This window comes from Colias eurytheme, chromosome 23 (genome assembly GCF_061535395.1).
Source record: "Colias eurytheme isolate Ceu_HAF_F1 chromosome 23, ilColEury1 Martin Lab GWU primary, whole genome shotgun sequence".
NCBI lineage: Eukaryota > Metazoa > Arthropoda > Insecta > Lepidoptera > Pieridae > Colias > Colias eurytheme.
The window spans coordinates 2,695,263-2,713,307 of NC_143002.1; the positions used below are offsets into that span (position 1 = coordinate 2,695,263).

Sequence of the window (18,045 nt, forward strand, 5' to 3'; positions counted from 1 at the left end):
ATCAAGCGGAAGATGATGTTACGTCATAGAAAGATGAAGGCGTTCTTTATCAAACACAACCCTAGATGCTTTATAGAGAAATCGGTGAGGAAAGTCGTGGGAGGAATCTACACAGTATCAGATAGAGTGAGGGATAAAATAGCGGAGAGTACACTGGCGCTAGACAACCCCTTCAGTGCACATTTCTATGAAGACAGATGTATTATACAGTAACTTGCGAATGCAGCAAGAAATTGGTATGGGTATGAATCGTCAGAAAACACTGTCCAAGATTTTATAGTTGTGCACTTCCATGCATCAATAAGTCAATAAATTGTAACGATGTTCAGATTTGTTTTTTATTCATTACTTTATGAACAAAATTGGACGATCAATAATTGTTATTGTGGGCATAAGTTTTAGACTTGAAATTCCTGTAGTTAGACTTAATACTATCTATTATAGATAGACTATACTATATTCTTTTGCCATTTCCAAGTAGTATCTACATGTTATGCGCTAGCCAAAAATTTAATAATAACAGAATTTTTTATTCAATAACGAACTCCAAATGCTTACAGCTACCAGACATCTGCACAAATAATGCTTATAATATTAACATCAACCTCACCAAGCTTACAGATTTAAAATATAATATAATAGTCTATTCAGTAATCAATCTAAAATAGTATGAAATTATATACTTAAATGACACGAAAACAATATTGTGGCTCGTAAAATCACAAAGGGGAAAAGTTTTATTTGTGCTACGAAAATTATATTGCCGTAGCTGTAGTGATGATGTGACCTTTTTCAACTTACGAGATAAATCTTAAAGTATTATGAAGTTTTTCATTTTCTCTAAAATAGTTTTCTTCGTTACGTTAAAAAAGTTTAAATATTCTTTGCAAATAAGTTTTTTGCGAATGCCTATATTGCTTTTCAACTGGTTACGATTTTGTTTGCTAAAAATAACGTATCTTATAAGGGTGAAGGATTAATAAACTATTCCTAAAAATAAAAATATTTATATTCTCAGAACCATAAAAATGCCTGTGCCAGTGGTAGAAAATAGAACTCATTTTGATTGATTTATCTTGGGAAGCGTGTATAAGTATGAGGGAAGTAAAATGCTATAAATCTTACTCTGTTGCTACCAGTGAAGTGTATGCAGTTTACATTCGTTATACTCATTTCCTAAATTTCTCCGAATTCGAATTATTTATATTTCCGATATTCCTTACATAAAACATCGTCCGTGCTAAGGCTTGTTGTATTTCTTTTAACAAGGCTTGTTGTATTTATTTTAACCTCTCAACAACCGAGAGGCCAGAACCGACCGCGACACAATAGATTTTCTATTGTGTCTGTGATTCCGGGGCCTGATGGATTAAGGGAGGAACTATGCCATTGCTATATTATATCTTCCAGATCATTTAAAATCGAAAATATGTAGTCGCTATATTGAAACACATAATCAATCAAAACTTGTGTATTAAATTATTTATACAATACGGCCAAAGTAATAAAACCAGATCAGTGAACAATATTTAATGGTAACTACATAAATAAACTAATACGCAATAATACAAAGTTATAAAAATTATTCAATAAATAACTTAAATTACGCCTTAACAAAATTATTTACAATCGCGATACAATCGCTTGCATATTGAAAACAGAGACAGGGATAATAACGACATCAAATATCTTAATGCAATGGAAAAGGTATCAAGACAGATACGATTCATTACTATCAAAGACGGGAAAATAGACGACAAACAGTAGGGAAAAACGGTCACAGTATTGATTTGTTATCATAAAGATGGCATCGAGAACGTCGACTTTATTATTCTATTAGTATCCGCCCTTTTGTAGGGCCATCGTTGCTGCGAACAACGCAAAGAAGAAACCAGCTAAGCCGGTCGCCCCTACCAGTAAGACCAGACCACCGATCATGACTGGCACTATCGCCAGGTACTTCAATTTGTACGCCATCAGTAGGGGCATCATGTACTTCGAGTATTTCTTCTTATACTTCAGTTTGCTTTTCTTCTTCTTGTTCTTTCCTTTGAACTCGCCGTCTAGTTGGTCTTCGTCTTCGATTTCTTCTTCTTCCTCGTCTTCCTCGGCTTCTGCTTCACCACCACCGAAGATGTCTGGAACGTGATGGAAATTGGTTAGATTTACGAGTACAATATGGGGGTCTTCAAGCGAAGAATGAACCGGTACCTTCTAGGGAAGCGCGCGAGATCGTGGTCAAGCGCTTCCCTATCATACAATAATAAAAAAAATTGTATGAACTTTGTTGTGAATTGGACACAAATTATTATTAAAATATTTGCTTATCTGGTAACATGATTAAGTTTGATAATGCATTTAGTAGAATGGTATGTTTTGCTTTCAGAAATATAATTTAAGAGACATAATTACACTTAAAATATCATTAATTAAATATTTTTTTTATTCCTTTGAAGAAAATATTTTTCATCGATCCTTAAAAACCCATGAAGATATTAAAGACTTCGCTTTTTTAAGTGTTTAAATCTTTTTCCCTTAATCCTTGCTCATAGAAAATCTTTCTATCTTAACAATAAAGAATTCTTAAATAGATAACAAGCGATCAATTTTAAACAATGATTCTTAACAATTTGTTCGACAATTAACCACATGTTGTAATTTGCGATCATTAAGAACGATATCGTCAGAGAATAGGCGCGTGCGCAGAATTTTTCTATAATAGTCACGGGAAATTAATTTTTAGTGCTTAACCTGAATATAATGAAACCTGATAATAATGAGAACGTTGACAATAATAAGGCCATAAAGCATGTTGGAAGTTAATCTAAGCTTGTACTTATAGTGAACATTTTCTTATTGAGAAATTGGGTCAGTGATATTTCAGTTTTTAATCAATGAAATAAACAAGCGAAGTCTTGTAGCTAATACTTGTTGATTAACTATATTGTTTAAAAATATTTTATAATGTAAAAATTACCTTTGTCGATGATACATTAATATCTACTTCACTTATTACGTAATAAAGCAATTCATTCAAATATTATTTTAAATAATCATGATTAGATGGAAATAGATATCAAACTATATGCACACGTGCTAAAACACACAATATTTCATAGAAAACGCGAACTGTCAAAGGAAACACATATATCATTGATTTCATAGGAATGAGGAACATTGCGTTTTAATGCGTGACCAATACTGGATAATACATCACGCAATTTTGTAAAATAATTGAAGTAAACTGAACTATTTTCACTATTTCATGTACACAAGCATTATAATCAACACGAAGGTTCAATACGGAAGGAGTTTTTATATTACTATTACCTAATTAGCTTAACTGCATTGCTATTAATTGATGTAGTTTTTAGTGCTCGTCATTCAATTGGCAGTCGATGTTTTGCGTTAAATAAGTTGTCTTTTGATATGTTAATATTTGAGTTAATATATTTATTTCATGAATGAAATTGATCGAATGAAATTGACCATTTATTATGCTCTTATTTATTTTACGCAAGAAATATACGGTGTTGATGCTTCAAACATTTGGAAGATTGCAGATTTCAAGATCATTGAAAATACTTCAGTATATCACTCTCATTGCTCTATTATTTAAATGTAAATTATGAAAAAGAGGAAATATAATTATCTGTTTCGTGTGATACATTTTTTGTTCTTTTCTTTAAGATGGTTTACTTCTGATATTTAAGTAACGTGTACTTTGCATCTTTAGTTAAGAAATGTTTTTAGATTCATTATCATATTTAATGGCAGAGGAAAAGAGAAGGTCAGTTATCTGATGATAAGCGGTCACCACCGCCCATAACAATACTACAGTTTAATTTTGTTTTCTTTTTTTTCGTTTTTCTTTGCACCAGCTTGCAAAAAATACCTACAGTTACGACAACAAAGGTTTAATTTTTCGCTTCAATAGAATAACTAAATTAGACTAAACATCTTTAGCGTATATTAATTTATAATTGCATTTAACTAATTAACTTGTAAATTAATTAGAGCAGGGATTTATAGGAAATTATACGATTAATATCTATCAAATAATCTAGGACAGTTAAACTGCAAGAAAACTTTGTAAATAGTGTTATTATAATGTTTCAGCGGTTTTTGTGTTTGAATTTACAGATTAGTTTTCTGTGCTTCGGACGTTCTTACAATTTGAATACTTTAAAGATTACTCAATTGAGACGAAGGGAATTAATTTGGGATGTCAGTTAGTCACGCTGTTTCAAAGCATTGTTATATTAGCAATTCGTAAAACAATTCATTTCTCCAAATTAGTCTGAAAGTAGTCTGTTATAACAGTTGTTCACGTATCTATATTTGTTGTCCACAAGCGTAACTGATTGTCGGTTACCATCGATGAAATTTTAGGTTTCTGCGGTTCAGAGCAAACCGCTGGACAGTGAAGGAATAATAGATGGCAATCAGGCTAAACCTAGATAATACGGCTTAGAGATTTACAGTTTTGCAGCTTTCTTTACGAAAATTATGCTGTTGAAGTTGATTCAGTTTTAAGTGACTGATATTTAGATTAGGGGGCCAAATATTAAACTTTATTACTAAGTGTGTTTCTTGTATTAGATACTATTACATGTAGGGATAGGGTTAATTGATAAATATAAAAAAATGAATGAATGTTAAGTTAATACCCACATGACAACGATCTTCTCGTCGCAGCCAGCGCAGAGAATTCTTCTGGTTTCTCATCCTCTTCATCATCATCATCCAATGACCTGGCTTCGAATCCGAGGTCCCTCATCAGAGGTATCGTTTGCGGTTGAAATCGACCTGAAACTGCAGCATCATTGGCAAGATCCTCACTACTTTTCTCTTTGGCAATTGCGAAATAATTACCAGGGAAAAGTATTTCAGATTTGTAGTTGTTCAAATTCAAATTGTCCTTCGCGTAGTACACAGCTTTTTCTTTCTGTTCTGTGTTGATGGTGCGCGGTCGGAATGCATACTTCTGAAATTCAGGAGGACTTCTCGACGTTCTTGCTGATGCGTAATAGCTGGATGGTACATCAGACGCGTTCATGTTGCCCGCTGGACGATCTCCATTCGATGCACTCAACGATAGCAGTCTTGCCAAGTCGTTCCTGCGGTCAGCTGCCGCTATCACCACGTAGCATAACACCACTAACGTTTGACACCTTAATCTCATTTTAATCATATTGTCCAGCTAATTGTCTGCTAATAACTGCGCCGTCACCGATTGCACAATCGCCGTCACTTCACTTTCTTCCCTTACTGTCTCACCCCGCCTCGATCCATCATTTTGTTGCAAGCGATCGCGTAAAACTGAATCACTATCGTTACAAGACGTTATATTTATACATGTGTAGGTATAAACTTTGCGTTTTTCCAGAGTATTCACGGTCGGACGGCTTCGCGGAACCTGCCTCGGCTGGTTTCAATTCCGATATGGGTGAAATATCAAATACGCCCAAATGAAAATGGTACCAGAGTTGATATGATTAGCCGGCACGCATGGTCTCCCGCGCTAACGACGCCAGCATCTCGCAATTTCCCCCACTGTGTCCCGCAATCTAATTTCGTTTTCTATAAAGAAAATCTCATTACTTATTTAGTATGTAATTTTCATGTCAGCATTCACGTTTGTCGGGTTCCGTGAGACAGGGCTTAATAATGTTCTCATCTCATATCGAAATTTTAAAATTTACTATTTTGCTAAATACTATGTTCGATATAATTTACCATCGTCACAAGTGCAAATTGTAGTTTAAACTAATACATGAATTTCATCTATAAGTCTAGCAGTATACTAAATATTGTATTCACAATAAGTATGTACGATCATTGAATTACCATTCATATCATTAAGAAAGTACGATTATCGATAAAATCGTCCAAATATAACTGATAGATTGTGGCCAAGTTACTTGAATGATCAATGACCTGCAGCTAGTTATAAACATAATTTGTACTAATCGATGGAGTGATTTACTTGTTTACGTATGGATTACACATGATTATTATTTAATTTAACTATTAGATATTTGCTATGTTACTACTGTACCCATATTATAATAGGTATAGGTCTGAATATTTAGGTTTAATGGATAAAGGCTTATTACAAAGGGTATTGGAGCTGCAATGATAATATGCAGATAATATTTTGTAGAACCTCAGTGGTGATTCGTTTATGTATCGTTATTTTACTACTATTAATTAAAAGATACATAGATAGTTAAAAAGAAACTAATCCTGTGAACAAATTAACAGACAAATGAATGCTTACCAACATTAAGCTTCGTCAAACTTACATTCGTTTACACTGTAAGAAAATTCATCCCAATCATGAAAAATTTCAAGAGGCTTCCTGTCCTTAAAAACAATAAATGTAATGTGTGTTATGTGTTTATGTTATCGTATATATTATGTGCACAAAAAAGTGTTCTATAATTATGTAGGTATATTTCTTAAATCATGACTATGTAATTTGTCCCTCGAGCTTTCCGCCCACGGCTTTGTCCGCTTCAATGAAAACTTAACAAATTATACACTAAAATCTTCATCGAGAACCACTCTATCTGTAAAAAAAACCGTATCAAAATCTGTTGCGGAGTTTCAGAGATCTAAGCATACATAGGGGCAGACAGACAGCGGGAAGTGACTTTGTTTTATTATATACGTAGACGACAATACTAGTTAAACAGTTTAAATATTTCAGTCTAAAATGATTTTTATAGATATTAGCTGCTTTCTTCAGCTCCTTCCACATTATTTATTAGCTTTGATTTTGTTACTCTCCAAAGATAATGGTAAAATGTTAAAATATTTTTTATTCAAATATTGGTTGCTTGCAATAATTGGTAATAATATAGGTTCAACTCTTTTTGAGCTGAATCTTGACAAATAAGCAAAAATCATTCCTGTTTACTCATAATATTATTTCGATTATTAAATTATGTTAATTTTTAAGTAAATGGATCAAAAGCAAATAAGCCATTTACGGCTTGTCAGTAAAAAATCAAGTATCACGTGTCAATTAATTATAATTAACCGCATTGTAACGTCATTTTCTAATTGCTTTAAAATTTAATGTTGACATTGTGATTTTCTTTTTTATTGTTTGCAGATAGTTTGCGTGTAACAAGCCGTATCGGATTTTAGTCCTTTGTTATGTTTGATGGTTTAAGCCTAAAAAAAGTTTGGTAATATGTGGTATAAATTCTAGTTAACTGCCCTATGTAATATGTGCCAGGTATATTTCATTTATTTATCTGTAAGCATGAACTTAAAGAAATATATCTGGCTAGCTGAGCTTTGCGGTTTCACCCGCGTGGCTCCGGTCCTGTTGGTTTAAAGAATAAAGAATAAAGAATAAAATACATTTATTAGGATCTCCAAAGTACCACCACCACATAAAAAAACAATAACAAAAGCACTCTTAAAGACTATAGAAAATAAACAGGGATAAAAAAAAAAGAAAAAATTAAGAGCTAAAAATCTATTATAAATATTTGTGTGGCGACTGGTGACCTAAAGGGTAAGGCCACTCAGCATATGCTACGCCGCACCACGGTCGGCATAGCGCTGGTTTTCAGGGCCCAACCAGACAACAGACGCGTAAGTCTAAAGTGTCCCGAATAATAAAATATAGTTAAATAACATAAAATAAAATGAAATACAATAAAACAAACTAGAAAAATTTGAATTAATAAGTAAGTGTTTTTACTATTTATATAATATTAAAATCTACAAATTAATGAAATAAACATCAATACCTATATTACATAAATAAATAATGATAAATTATATTACATATATATATTGAATGCATATTATATACAACGCAACTAAGGCTTCCCGACGAATTCGCTAATGAGGTGTGTTTTATACTTATACTTAAAAGAGTGTTTGGAAATCGACTCACGTAGCGGCGGCGGAAGGTTATTCCAACACTTAGTTGCGTTGTATACAAAACTGCCTCTAAAAGCGGTTGTGTGGTATCTTGGCATAACCAACATGAATGTGGATGCTCTTGTGAAGTGCGAGCCATTTCTCTCACCAACCCATCTAAGCTTACTATGCAGGTATTTAGGTATTTGAGACGTCACCACCTCAAAAAGCATCACAGCAAAGTGAAGGCGCCTGCGTCGTTCCATGTTGAGCATTTTTGCTTCGATTAGATATGGTGTAACATGATCTCTTGCAGGTATGTCCCAACAGAACCGAGCACACGCGTTCTGAACCCGCTGTATTGCATTCCTGGTCCTTGCAAGCAACATTGCACCGTACATGGTATCTCCGAAATTAAATTTCGAGAGAATTAGTGCCTCACAGAGCCTTATACGTAAGGGTGTGGTAATGTAGTTCCTGATGCGATAAAGTAGCTTTAACCTGTAGAAGCAATTCGATATAGTAGCTTGGAAGTGTTTTTCAAACCTGAGATGCTCATCGAAAACGATCCCGAGATTTCGAGCTTCGACGACCCGCTCTACAGCTTGACCATCAATGTTTAATATCGGATTGAATTCAATGACTTTTCCGACCGACCTCGGTGTTCCCAAAACCATGAATTTGGTCTTTGCTGGATTAAGAACAAGTGAATTTTTCTCCGACCATTTCGATATACGCACCAGGTCTGAGTTTAGTTCAGCAATGGCATCAGGAGTTTGAGACGGATGGAATGAGATATACAACTGTATATCATCCGCGTAAAGATGGTATCGGCTATATATTATCTCCTTGGTGATATCGGCAGTATATAATATAAAGAGAAGTGGACCCAAGATAGAGCCCTGTGGGACTCCTCTGGTAACGTGTCCTTGATTAGAATATACGACCGATCCATCCTCCTTGCGAACTGCTACCGTCTGAGTGCGATTGCTGAGATAGCTATTGAACCAGCTAACCGTTTCCTTGCCAAACCCATAAAACGACATCTTAGAAAGAAGTAAAGGAATGTTAATCGTGTCAAAGGCTCTGGTGTAATCAAGAAAGACGATAACCGTGCTCATGCCCGAATCTTGCGCTGTCAAAATGTTGTCGACAACTTCAGTCAAAGCAGAGACAGTACCACGACCTTTCCTAAAACCGGATTGTAGGTCTGGTAATATTCCGTTCTGCTCCAAGTACTGATAGAGTTGGTCGTGTACTATCCTCTCGATAACTTTTGACAGGCATGGGAGAATACTGATTGGCCTGAGATCCTTTGACGTAACTGGATTTTCTTTTTTTGGTATTGGCTGCACAAGCGCTTTTTGCCAAAGTTCAGGAAATTTGTTTGTCCTAAACGACGTGTTTATAATGTGCGTTATAGCTGGCAGAGTTTTGGAAATCGTGAGTTTTATCATATCAAGCGATATGTCGTCTACTCCTACTGCTTGTGATTTTAAGGTTTTTAAAGCCTTAAGAACAGTATTTTCTGTTACAGATTTAAATTTAAAACTGGACGTAGCGTCGCTGTATCGATGAAATTCATAGTAAGTAAGGCTTGAGAGGGCAGTTTGACTGTTTCCAGGAACATTAAGAAAATCGTCATTAAGTTGATTGGGATCATTGAAATGTGGTGGTAGTTTGTTATCCTGTTTGGGCTTAATGACAACTTGTTCCTTAATATGTTTCCAGAGTTTTGGAGGATTGTTGATGTTATTATTAACATAAGTATCAAAGTAGGATTGTTTCTCTCTATGCAGGGCACCACTTACGAGTTTTTTCAATTCCCTGTAATATTCCTTATTTTTTGTGTCCTTACTTCTCCGGGCTACGACCTGTGCTTCATCTCGAGATTTCATCATCATTTTGATGTTATACGTCACCCAAGGATAGACCTTTCGTTTCAAGTACTTCACTTTCTGAGGAGCGTAATGATGAAAAATAATTTGAATATATGCAGTTAGAATGTTCACCATCTCGCCGACATCATCCAATTCCAAAATTGTTTGCCATCGCACTTCTTCCAAAGTAGCTTCAAAACTTTCCATGTCAATGTCCTTGAGTGACCTGTACGTTATCCATTTTGGAGTATATTTATCTTTAGGTACATCTAATGTACATGATACGAAAGCATGGTTGCTCAGGGCACTGACATGGTTAACGGACACATGTGATGCGCGGATGTTGGTGCAGATTAGATCTAGTAATGTCTCACTACTATCCGTGAAATGGGTTGGCTCGGATACAAGCTGGTTGAGATTCATCAGGTTCAAAAAACTATTTAATTTGGTAAAAGAAGCATGTTGCCTGTTTAAAAGATTTATGTTGAAATCGCCCAAGATTATTATGTTATCGGACCAGGCGAAGGAGCCCAGGGATTCCATAATAGTATCCAAGAAAAGCTGGACGTCAAGCCAAGGTGGTCTATACGCTGTGCCTATAATTATTGCTTTACCCTGGACTGTGGTTTTTATCCACATCTGCTCGACTTGCGTGGATACAGGATGCTGCAACGTTTTTACCACCATACCCTCCCTCACATAGAACCCAACACCGCCTCAAAGCTTAAGCATAATGATATAAGCCTATAGCCTTCCTCGATAAATGGGCTATCTAACACCGAAATAATTTTTCAAATCAGACCAGTAGTTCCTGAGATTAGCGCGTTGAAACAAGCAAACAAAAAAACTCTTCAGCTTTATAATATTACTATAGATAAGCTTTTATACCCTTTCTTTTAATAATGCATTTAATCTATATTGTGTTCAAATACAAACATTTTGTGTTTTAGCTGCCATTTCAGGTGTCAAGGTCGTGCGCAGGGAGTAAATTTTCTTTTGCGTTAACGATAAATTTTAAAGAAGAGAAAAAATTCGATCATGTAGCAGGATTCGAATCGACGTCTTTTTGCCATTCCGAGGCAATGCTTAACCTCTCCGCCAATCGTAATCCCACCTGAGCAATCGAATTTATTTCTGTTTAAGTGTACTTTAAAATATCTCATTTAAAACAAAGCATATTTTGAATAACTAAAACATAATTTTATAAAACGAAATATCAAAGCTTACAAGGGATGTAATCCAGAAACTCGTGTCTATAGCGTGGTTTATTACCAAACCCTAGAAAATGTTTTAACAGTCAGTAATGCTAAATTCAGCAACGGTAGTCAAGCGTTGAAACCGCAAATTTGCGATCAAAAAATTTTGGTGAAAAGACGAATTTACGAGATGAATCTCCGTGGGAATCAATTTATCAAAACAATCAATTTTTTTCACGGGAAATAATATTATTATCCACTAGGCTTATAGCCATGTTCCGACGAGGGCTTGGTAAGGGTTGGTAGATTACACTACGTGAAGCATACTTTCATTGATTGTGATAACGATAGATGATGGACGGAATCTATCTAACCAGCTATCGTTATTTGGCGATAAGACCGCTATTTGTTTTAATTTATAATTAGATTAAGTTTCATAGTTAAGATTTAGAGCAATAAACTATAAATAAATAAATGTGCAAATAAATTTAAAATTAGGCAATTGACATTTCGTACGCATTTTAAGTGAATGTGCACACTGCACAAGCAGCTGGTAGCGTATGAAAAATCTATGATGGTACATGGCTTGCATTCAAGGGTGAAAGCCAAAATGTGTGAAACCATAATATTTATTAATTATTATCTGGTTCATGATTCAACAGGAAGACTTATTAATTATTATATTAAATAGACGTCTTATCCGCTTACGATTTTATAATAAATCGTAGCATAATATAGATTACGAAGCTTGTAAATTATTTTGCGCTTTTAAGTTATTAATTATGGTTACTGGTAGATTATTTTTTTTGTGAATTACGTGGAAGGTTGTTAACAATTCTCCCCACATACTAGGATGTCTTCAAGCAGTATTATTTCCTGTATTTAAAAATGACAGCACTATATAGGTCGTACAGCGCCATAACTTTTATACAGGGGATAATCCTGCTATAAGTAATCATGGTAACCCCTCAGTTACTTTTTTAGACTTTTTGTACATTTAACTTATCTATATACCTATACATATAAAAGAAAGTCGTGTTAGTTACTCCACTTATAACTCAAGAACGGCTGAACCGATTTAGCTGAAAATTGGCAGGGAGGTAGTTAAGAGCCAGGAGAAGGACATATGATACTAAATATGTACCACGGGCGAAGCCGGGGCGGACCACTAGTTCTTATATAAATTTGGAATACGCATACAATCGGAACACGCAGCCAAGCATAATAAATGTCTTGTTGAACTGTAGTTTTGTCGACAGTTCAGAAGTTTATAAATATTATGTAAACATGCTATTCATTAATGCACGTAAGATACGGTCAACGAGTATCTTACGGATGAAGTATTTAATATTATTATTCATTCATTTATTAATATATAATATATTACGGGAATAGAGGATTTAATTTTAAATCACAAAGTAAGTTACTATCAATGCGTGGTGGATTATTAGGAAGACTTGTGGTCAGTGGTGTCTTGGAAAATATTATTTGCAAATTCTGAAATTCTTTTAAAATGCATACAAATATAAATAATCAATCATTTTATTGGACAACAGACTATGATAATTTATTGATATTATATTATTTTCAGTTGAACATCGTTTCTTTCAAATATTAAAACATATTTAAGACGAAAATCTATCTGTACAAGGTACTGTAATTACAGTAACCTATTTCTATAAATAAAATAAATATTCAGGACAATTTTCACACACGGCACTGTCTGATCCCATACTAAGCTTTCGCTTGTGTTATGGAAACCAGATGGCTGATAAACATACATACATATATATTTTTAAATAATACTAGATAATTAACACCCAGATACAGAGTAAACATTCATCACACAAATATTTTCCCCGGGTGGGAATCGAACCCACGACCTCTGGCTTGGAAGGCAGGGCCACTACCAACCAAACCAACCGGTCAGTCTTTGTATAATATATTTTGTAAATTTATAATCATTTGCAGGTTTCAAGGTCAATTATAGATTAATTTTGCAAACACTAAAATGAAAATATCGTGCAAACAATAATTTATCGCATTACTAAAACCAATTTATATTATTACTGTTTATTTTTAACATAATCTCAACTCATCATGCATGATACTTTCGCACTAGCGTAAAATAACGCGTATTAACCGCCTTGCTTTTTAAAAGTACAATAAATGAATTTAATAGTATTGTTCTCTTCATATACTTAAATAATATAAAATCTTGTTCTAATATTAGAAAGAAAGAAAGAAAGAAAGAAAGAAACATTTATTCCAACACACACAACACACATATAAAATAGAATTGTAAATTTTAAATAATATGTAATAGAAGACATAAATATATGTGTGGTTGCATGCGCTAAAAAAGGAAGCCACTACATACCTGAGGCATAATACCTCAGCACTGATTTTCAGTGACCCCTTATGACATCCAGAATGTCAGCTGCTTTAAGTACTGGATAATAATAATAAATAAGGACAAAGTGATAAATAAATATAATTCGTCGAGTACACAAATACTACTAATGAATACGCTAATATTTTAATAAATAAACTTACATGTAATAAAAGATATAAATGGATATGTAGGTAATATGTAATAAAAGATATGAAGATGAATTAATATATATGAATATATAATATGAATTAATCTAAGTAACCAAAATGGATACTTAGTTACTATTAGTTTATTCGTTACAGACGCATCGAAAGCTGTGGAAATTGCTGTTTCAAAACAAATTGCCTATATTTTAACCGGAAAGTAGTGACGGTTTTTGTTTCCCGCAGAGGAGGTGGTAAATTGTTCCATTTAGTAGTTACGTAGACACGTAGGTACAGAATATAATCATAACTTTAAATATATATAAATAAATTTTTAAAGCTGAAGGGTCGGAAAAAGTTTTATCAAAACCATAACGCTGCAATCTTCTCATTGTTTACTAGCTGTGCTCCGCGGATTTACCCGCAGTGCTCCGATCCTGTTGGTCTTAGCGTGATGATATATAGCCTATAGCCTTCCTCGATAAATAGGCTATCTAACAATCAAATATTTTTTTAAATCGGACCAGTAGTTCCCGAGATTAGCGCGTTCAAACAAACAAATAAATAAACTCTTCAGCTTTATAATATTAGTATATAGTATAGATTTCCCATAAAATGGTCATGGAGTGTTCCTGAACAATTTTGTTGTATACTTAACAATAACATAACAATACAAATTAATCTAGTAGCAATAATGGAATTACACATTATAGCTCTTTGAGATGATGAAAGGACTAAATTATAAAGTAACACAATATTATGTTATACCGTATACGATGCCATTGAAAAAACTCCAACAATTCAATAATTCCAAAATTTACTTCAAAATACCGCACAAAATGGCTTTAACTATATACATGAGTGGCTTATTACTAACACCCTGACATTGAATACTTCTAAAACAAAACTAATAACCTTTTCTCTTTCTTCAAAGTCACAACCTCAAACACCAATTTCAGTAAAAGCTCACTCCTGTCACATGCCAACAACAGCTCTGTGTCACTGTCCAACCATTAATTCTGTAGATAATATTATAGACCGGACTCTCAGTGGAGTTTCGTTTGCAAAAATCGCGGACCTAAATCTGACTTCTGATATATATTGTATAGATCCCAGACATCCTATAGACAGATGTTGCCAACCAGTTTTGTGGTCCCCCTGCCCGCACCCCGGTAATTAAATATGGCATACAAAGAAAAAAATAAACATTTCCAAAACATGCCGTGTGGGGTATCAAATGAAAGAGCTTATTGAGTAGATCACGAATATATGGCATACTATATACATTTCTTACACTTTGTCTAAGATTTTTTAGAAAATTTACGAAAATGGTCCATTTTTGAGTTAACTTTAAACCACTATAGATTGAAAACACATGAATATATTTTTTAAATTATTATTTTAAATAATTAACAATAGTCCATTGTTTACGATTCAATATTTCGTACAGTGAAATAGTTGCATGGGGGAGTGGGGGGAGCATTCAAAGATGGCGAGTATATTTTCAAGTTCATATAGTATATAGTTATTTTCATCAAATCCACCACATTGCTCACTTATATTATATTACGAACTATTGAATCATAAACAATGGACTATTGTTAATTATTTAAAATAATAATTTAAAAAATATATTCATGAGTTTTCAATCTATAGTGGTTTAAAGTTAACTCAAAAATGGACCATTTTCGTAAATTTTCTAAAAAATCTTAGAGAAAGTGTAAGAAATGTTATAGTATGCTATATATTCGTGATCTACTCAATAAGCTCTTTCATTTGATACCCCACACGGCATGTTTTGGAAATTTTTATTTTTTTCTTTGTATGCCATATTTAATTACCGGGGTGCGGGCAGGGGGACCACAAAACTGGTTGGCAACATCTGTCTATAGGATGTCTGGGACCTATACAATATATATCAGAAGTCAGATTTAGGTCCGCTATTTTTGCAAACGAACATCTCCTTGGAGCCTGCTCTATTAGATACTTGGGCATAACTCTGGATAAACTTTTAAATTATAAAACTCATATTGGTCTCCTAACAACTAGGGTCAGAAAACTTATTTATATTTTTAAAAATTTGAGACACGTCACGAACACTGCCGTTCTACGCACCGTCTACTATGCCTTGTGCGAATCTATTGTCACATACTGTATTGTATGTTGGGGAGGTGCCGCAAAAACCATACTGAAGCCCCTCGAGGTGGCTCAAAGAGCAGTTATGAAAGTCTCCACGTTTAAACCTATGCAGTATTGTACAACCGACCTGTACAAAGATTGGAAGGTTCTCACCGTTAGACAACATTTTATTTTACAGACTATTATTTTACAACACCGATTAACACCTCTAGTTACAATCTCGTTTCGACGAAAGAACAAAATCTGCACTGTTCCTCGGCCATATAGCAGGTTCACCAAGAGGTTCTTTTACTTCCTCGGACCCTATTTGTATAACAAAATTAATGATAGTCTTAACATCTATGCCTTACCGTATTCTAAATGTAAATTAACCGTACGCGTCTTTCTATTAGGAAAAACTTATGACGAGACAGAACAACTTCTTGAGATACTGGCTTAAAGTGTAAACGTGACTCTTGCTTAAATACAATATAATATTTCAGACACACACACACACACACACACACACACACACACACACACACACACACACACACACACACACACTTACACGCACAAATATATATACTTTCATACGATACAGTTTCATACGACACACCAGCATTCTCACATCTTAAATCTTAAATTTTCATCTAAAAAAAAAATCTATTATTTTTGTGAAATTGTTTATTATGAAATAAAGAATCTGAGACTTTCGCAAGCTACATATAAATCATAATTAATGACCTTTTTATAGTAATTTAAACGCCTCCAGCCCCCCTAGACAAGTGGCTTTCTATTAGCGTAAAGTTCAATAGAATAGATTAAGAATGTATGAGATTGACGTTTGATTACGACGACGACGTCGATTGATTACGTCAATCTCATACATTCATAATCTATTCTATTGAACTTTACGCTAATAGAAAGCCACTTGTCTAGGGGGGCTGTTTCTCAAAGAAAACTGCGCGTGTTTTAACGCAAGTGTGTACTACGGAACAGTTGTGTGTAAGCAAGTCGCGCATGAAACACGTAAATAAAGGAAACGTTCACTTCCATTTGATTACGCGCAATGACGATAATTAGTATAGGAAGGAATGTTTATATTGTTGGTTTTAGTTCTTAGGTTTCAATTACAAGTCTGATTTGGTTTGGGACCTTAACATTGTCCTAGGGTAGGCCTTAATTGACATGATTGGTATTATATTCTAAACATAATTAAAATATATTATGTGTGTCATAATTATTATAATATTAGTTTTTGTGTGCTCTTAACAATCCACATTTAGGTGAAAAGAGTGCTTTGACTTAGTGTTTTCTTTTACGGCTCCTCCTTGTTGGTTGAAATTGAAATGAATTGAATAGGGAAGAGTGTAACATGTTAGCTGGTCAAAGAATCTTTAAAAATCTTTTTTAAATATTTTCGGACACTTATTTTGTGAAAAGACTATGTGAAAAAAAATTGAGGACACATTAGGCTAATATTACGCACCATAATAACATGCATATTATCCTTATTATATGTAGGTATATTATTTTACTTGAATTAAATTGTCGTCGTCATCGTCGTCGTCGTTTCAGCCGTGGGACGTCCACTGCGTGACTAAGCTGCTGAATTAAATTGTATAAGGTATGTTTTTGAAATGAAACTTCTTTAAGTGCGTTGAGAGTAAAATTAATAAAATTTCAATTTGCGAAAGAAATTGCACTTCTGAAACGTGTGCTCGACACATACGCTCTTTTTTTTAAATATTTGTTACAAATATCATAAAAAATTTAAGATAGCTACCGGCATAGAGACGTTAATGAAAACTTAATTCTATATTATTACTAAAGTGTATAATTTTTCGATACATCGTATCATTTTGGTCACTGCTTGAACGTTATTTGATACACAAATTCTCAGTTACCTCTCAGTTCTACATACCTACTTCACTTCTTTACAAAAAAAAAAATAATGGTAGCAATCTAAACAGGTAGCGCTTATTAGCTTACTGTGTGTGCTACGGACAATGTAATATTGTTGTCGACACAAAAGAAACAACACAATAGTAATACTCTCTATGTAACGCTAGATGGCTCTGATTTAAATTATGTAGTGCTTTATACATATGAATATAAAGTTTTAGGTTTGTAGTTTTGTTTGAGCATTAGTTCTATTACATTATATCCATGTATGAATAAACGATTACCTACAAATTTAAATCATCATTATCACTATTTGAAATGTTGCATTGTTCTGCCTATCAATAAGAATATGAATATTAGATGTTTACCTATTCTCAAATCTACTCAATAGGCACACGAAATTTCATGAATCATGACAATAGGTCCAGCCGTTTCGCAGGAGTATGGTAACTAACATTGTGACACAAGAATTTTATATATATTTAGAAGTTAGATAGATAGATATTTTTTTTATTTAA

At 33.8% G+C, this 18,045-nt stretch overlaps 1 protein-coding gene across 1 annotated transcript; it reads right to left on the reverse strand.

Moving 5' to 3' along the window:
- Nucleotides 1-1,515: 1,515 nt before the first annotated feature.
- LOC149898168 (uncharacterized) lies at nt 1,516-5,335 on the reverse strand. Its single transcript, XM_090115344.1, has 2 exons — nt 4,675-5,335; nt 1,516-2,138 (listed from the first exon to the last, which is right to left on the reverse strand). Exons 1-2 carry the CDS (start codon nt 5,192-5,194, stop codon nt 1,837-1,839), a joined length of 822 nt encoding a protein of 273 aa, XP_089971470.1. The 5' UTR covers nt 5,195-5,335; the 3' UTR covers nt 1,516-1,836.
- Nucleotides 5,336-18,045: the final 12,710 nt, after the last annotated feature.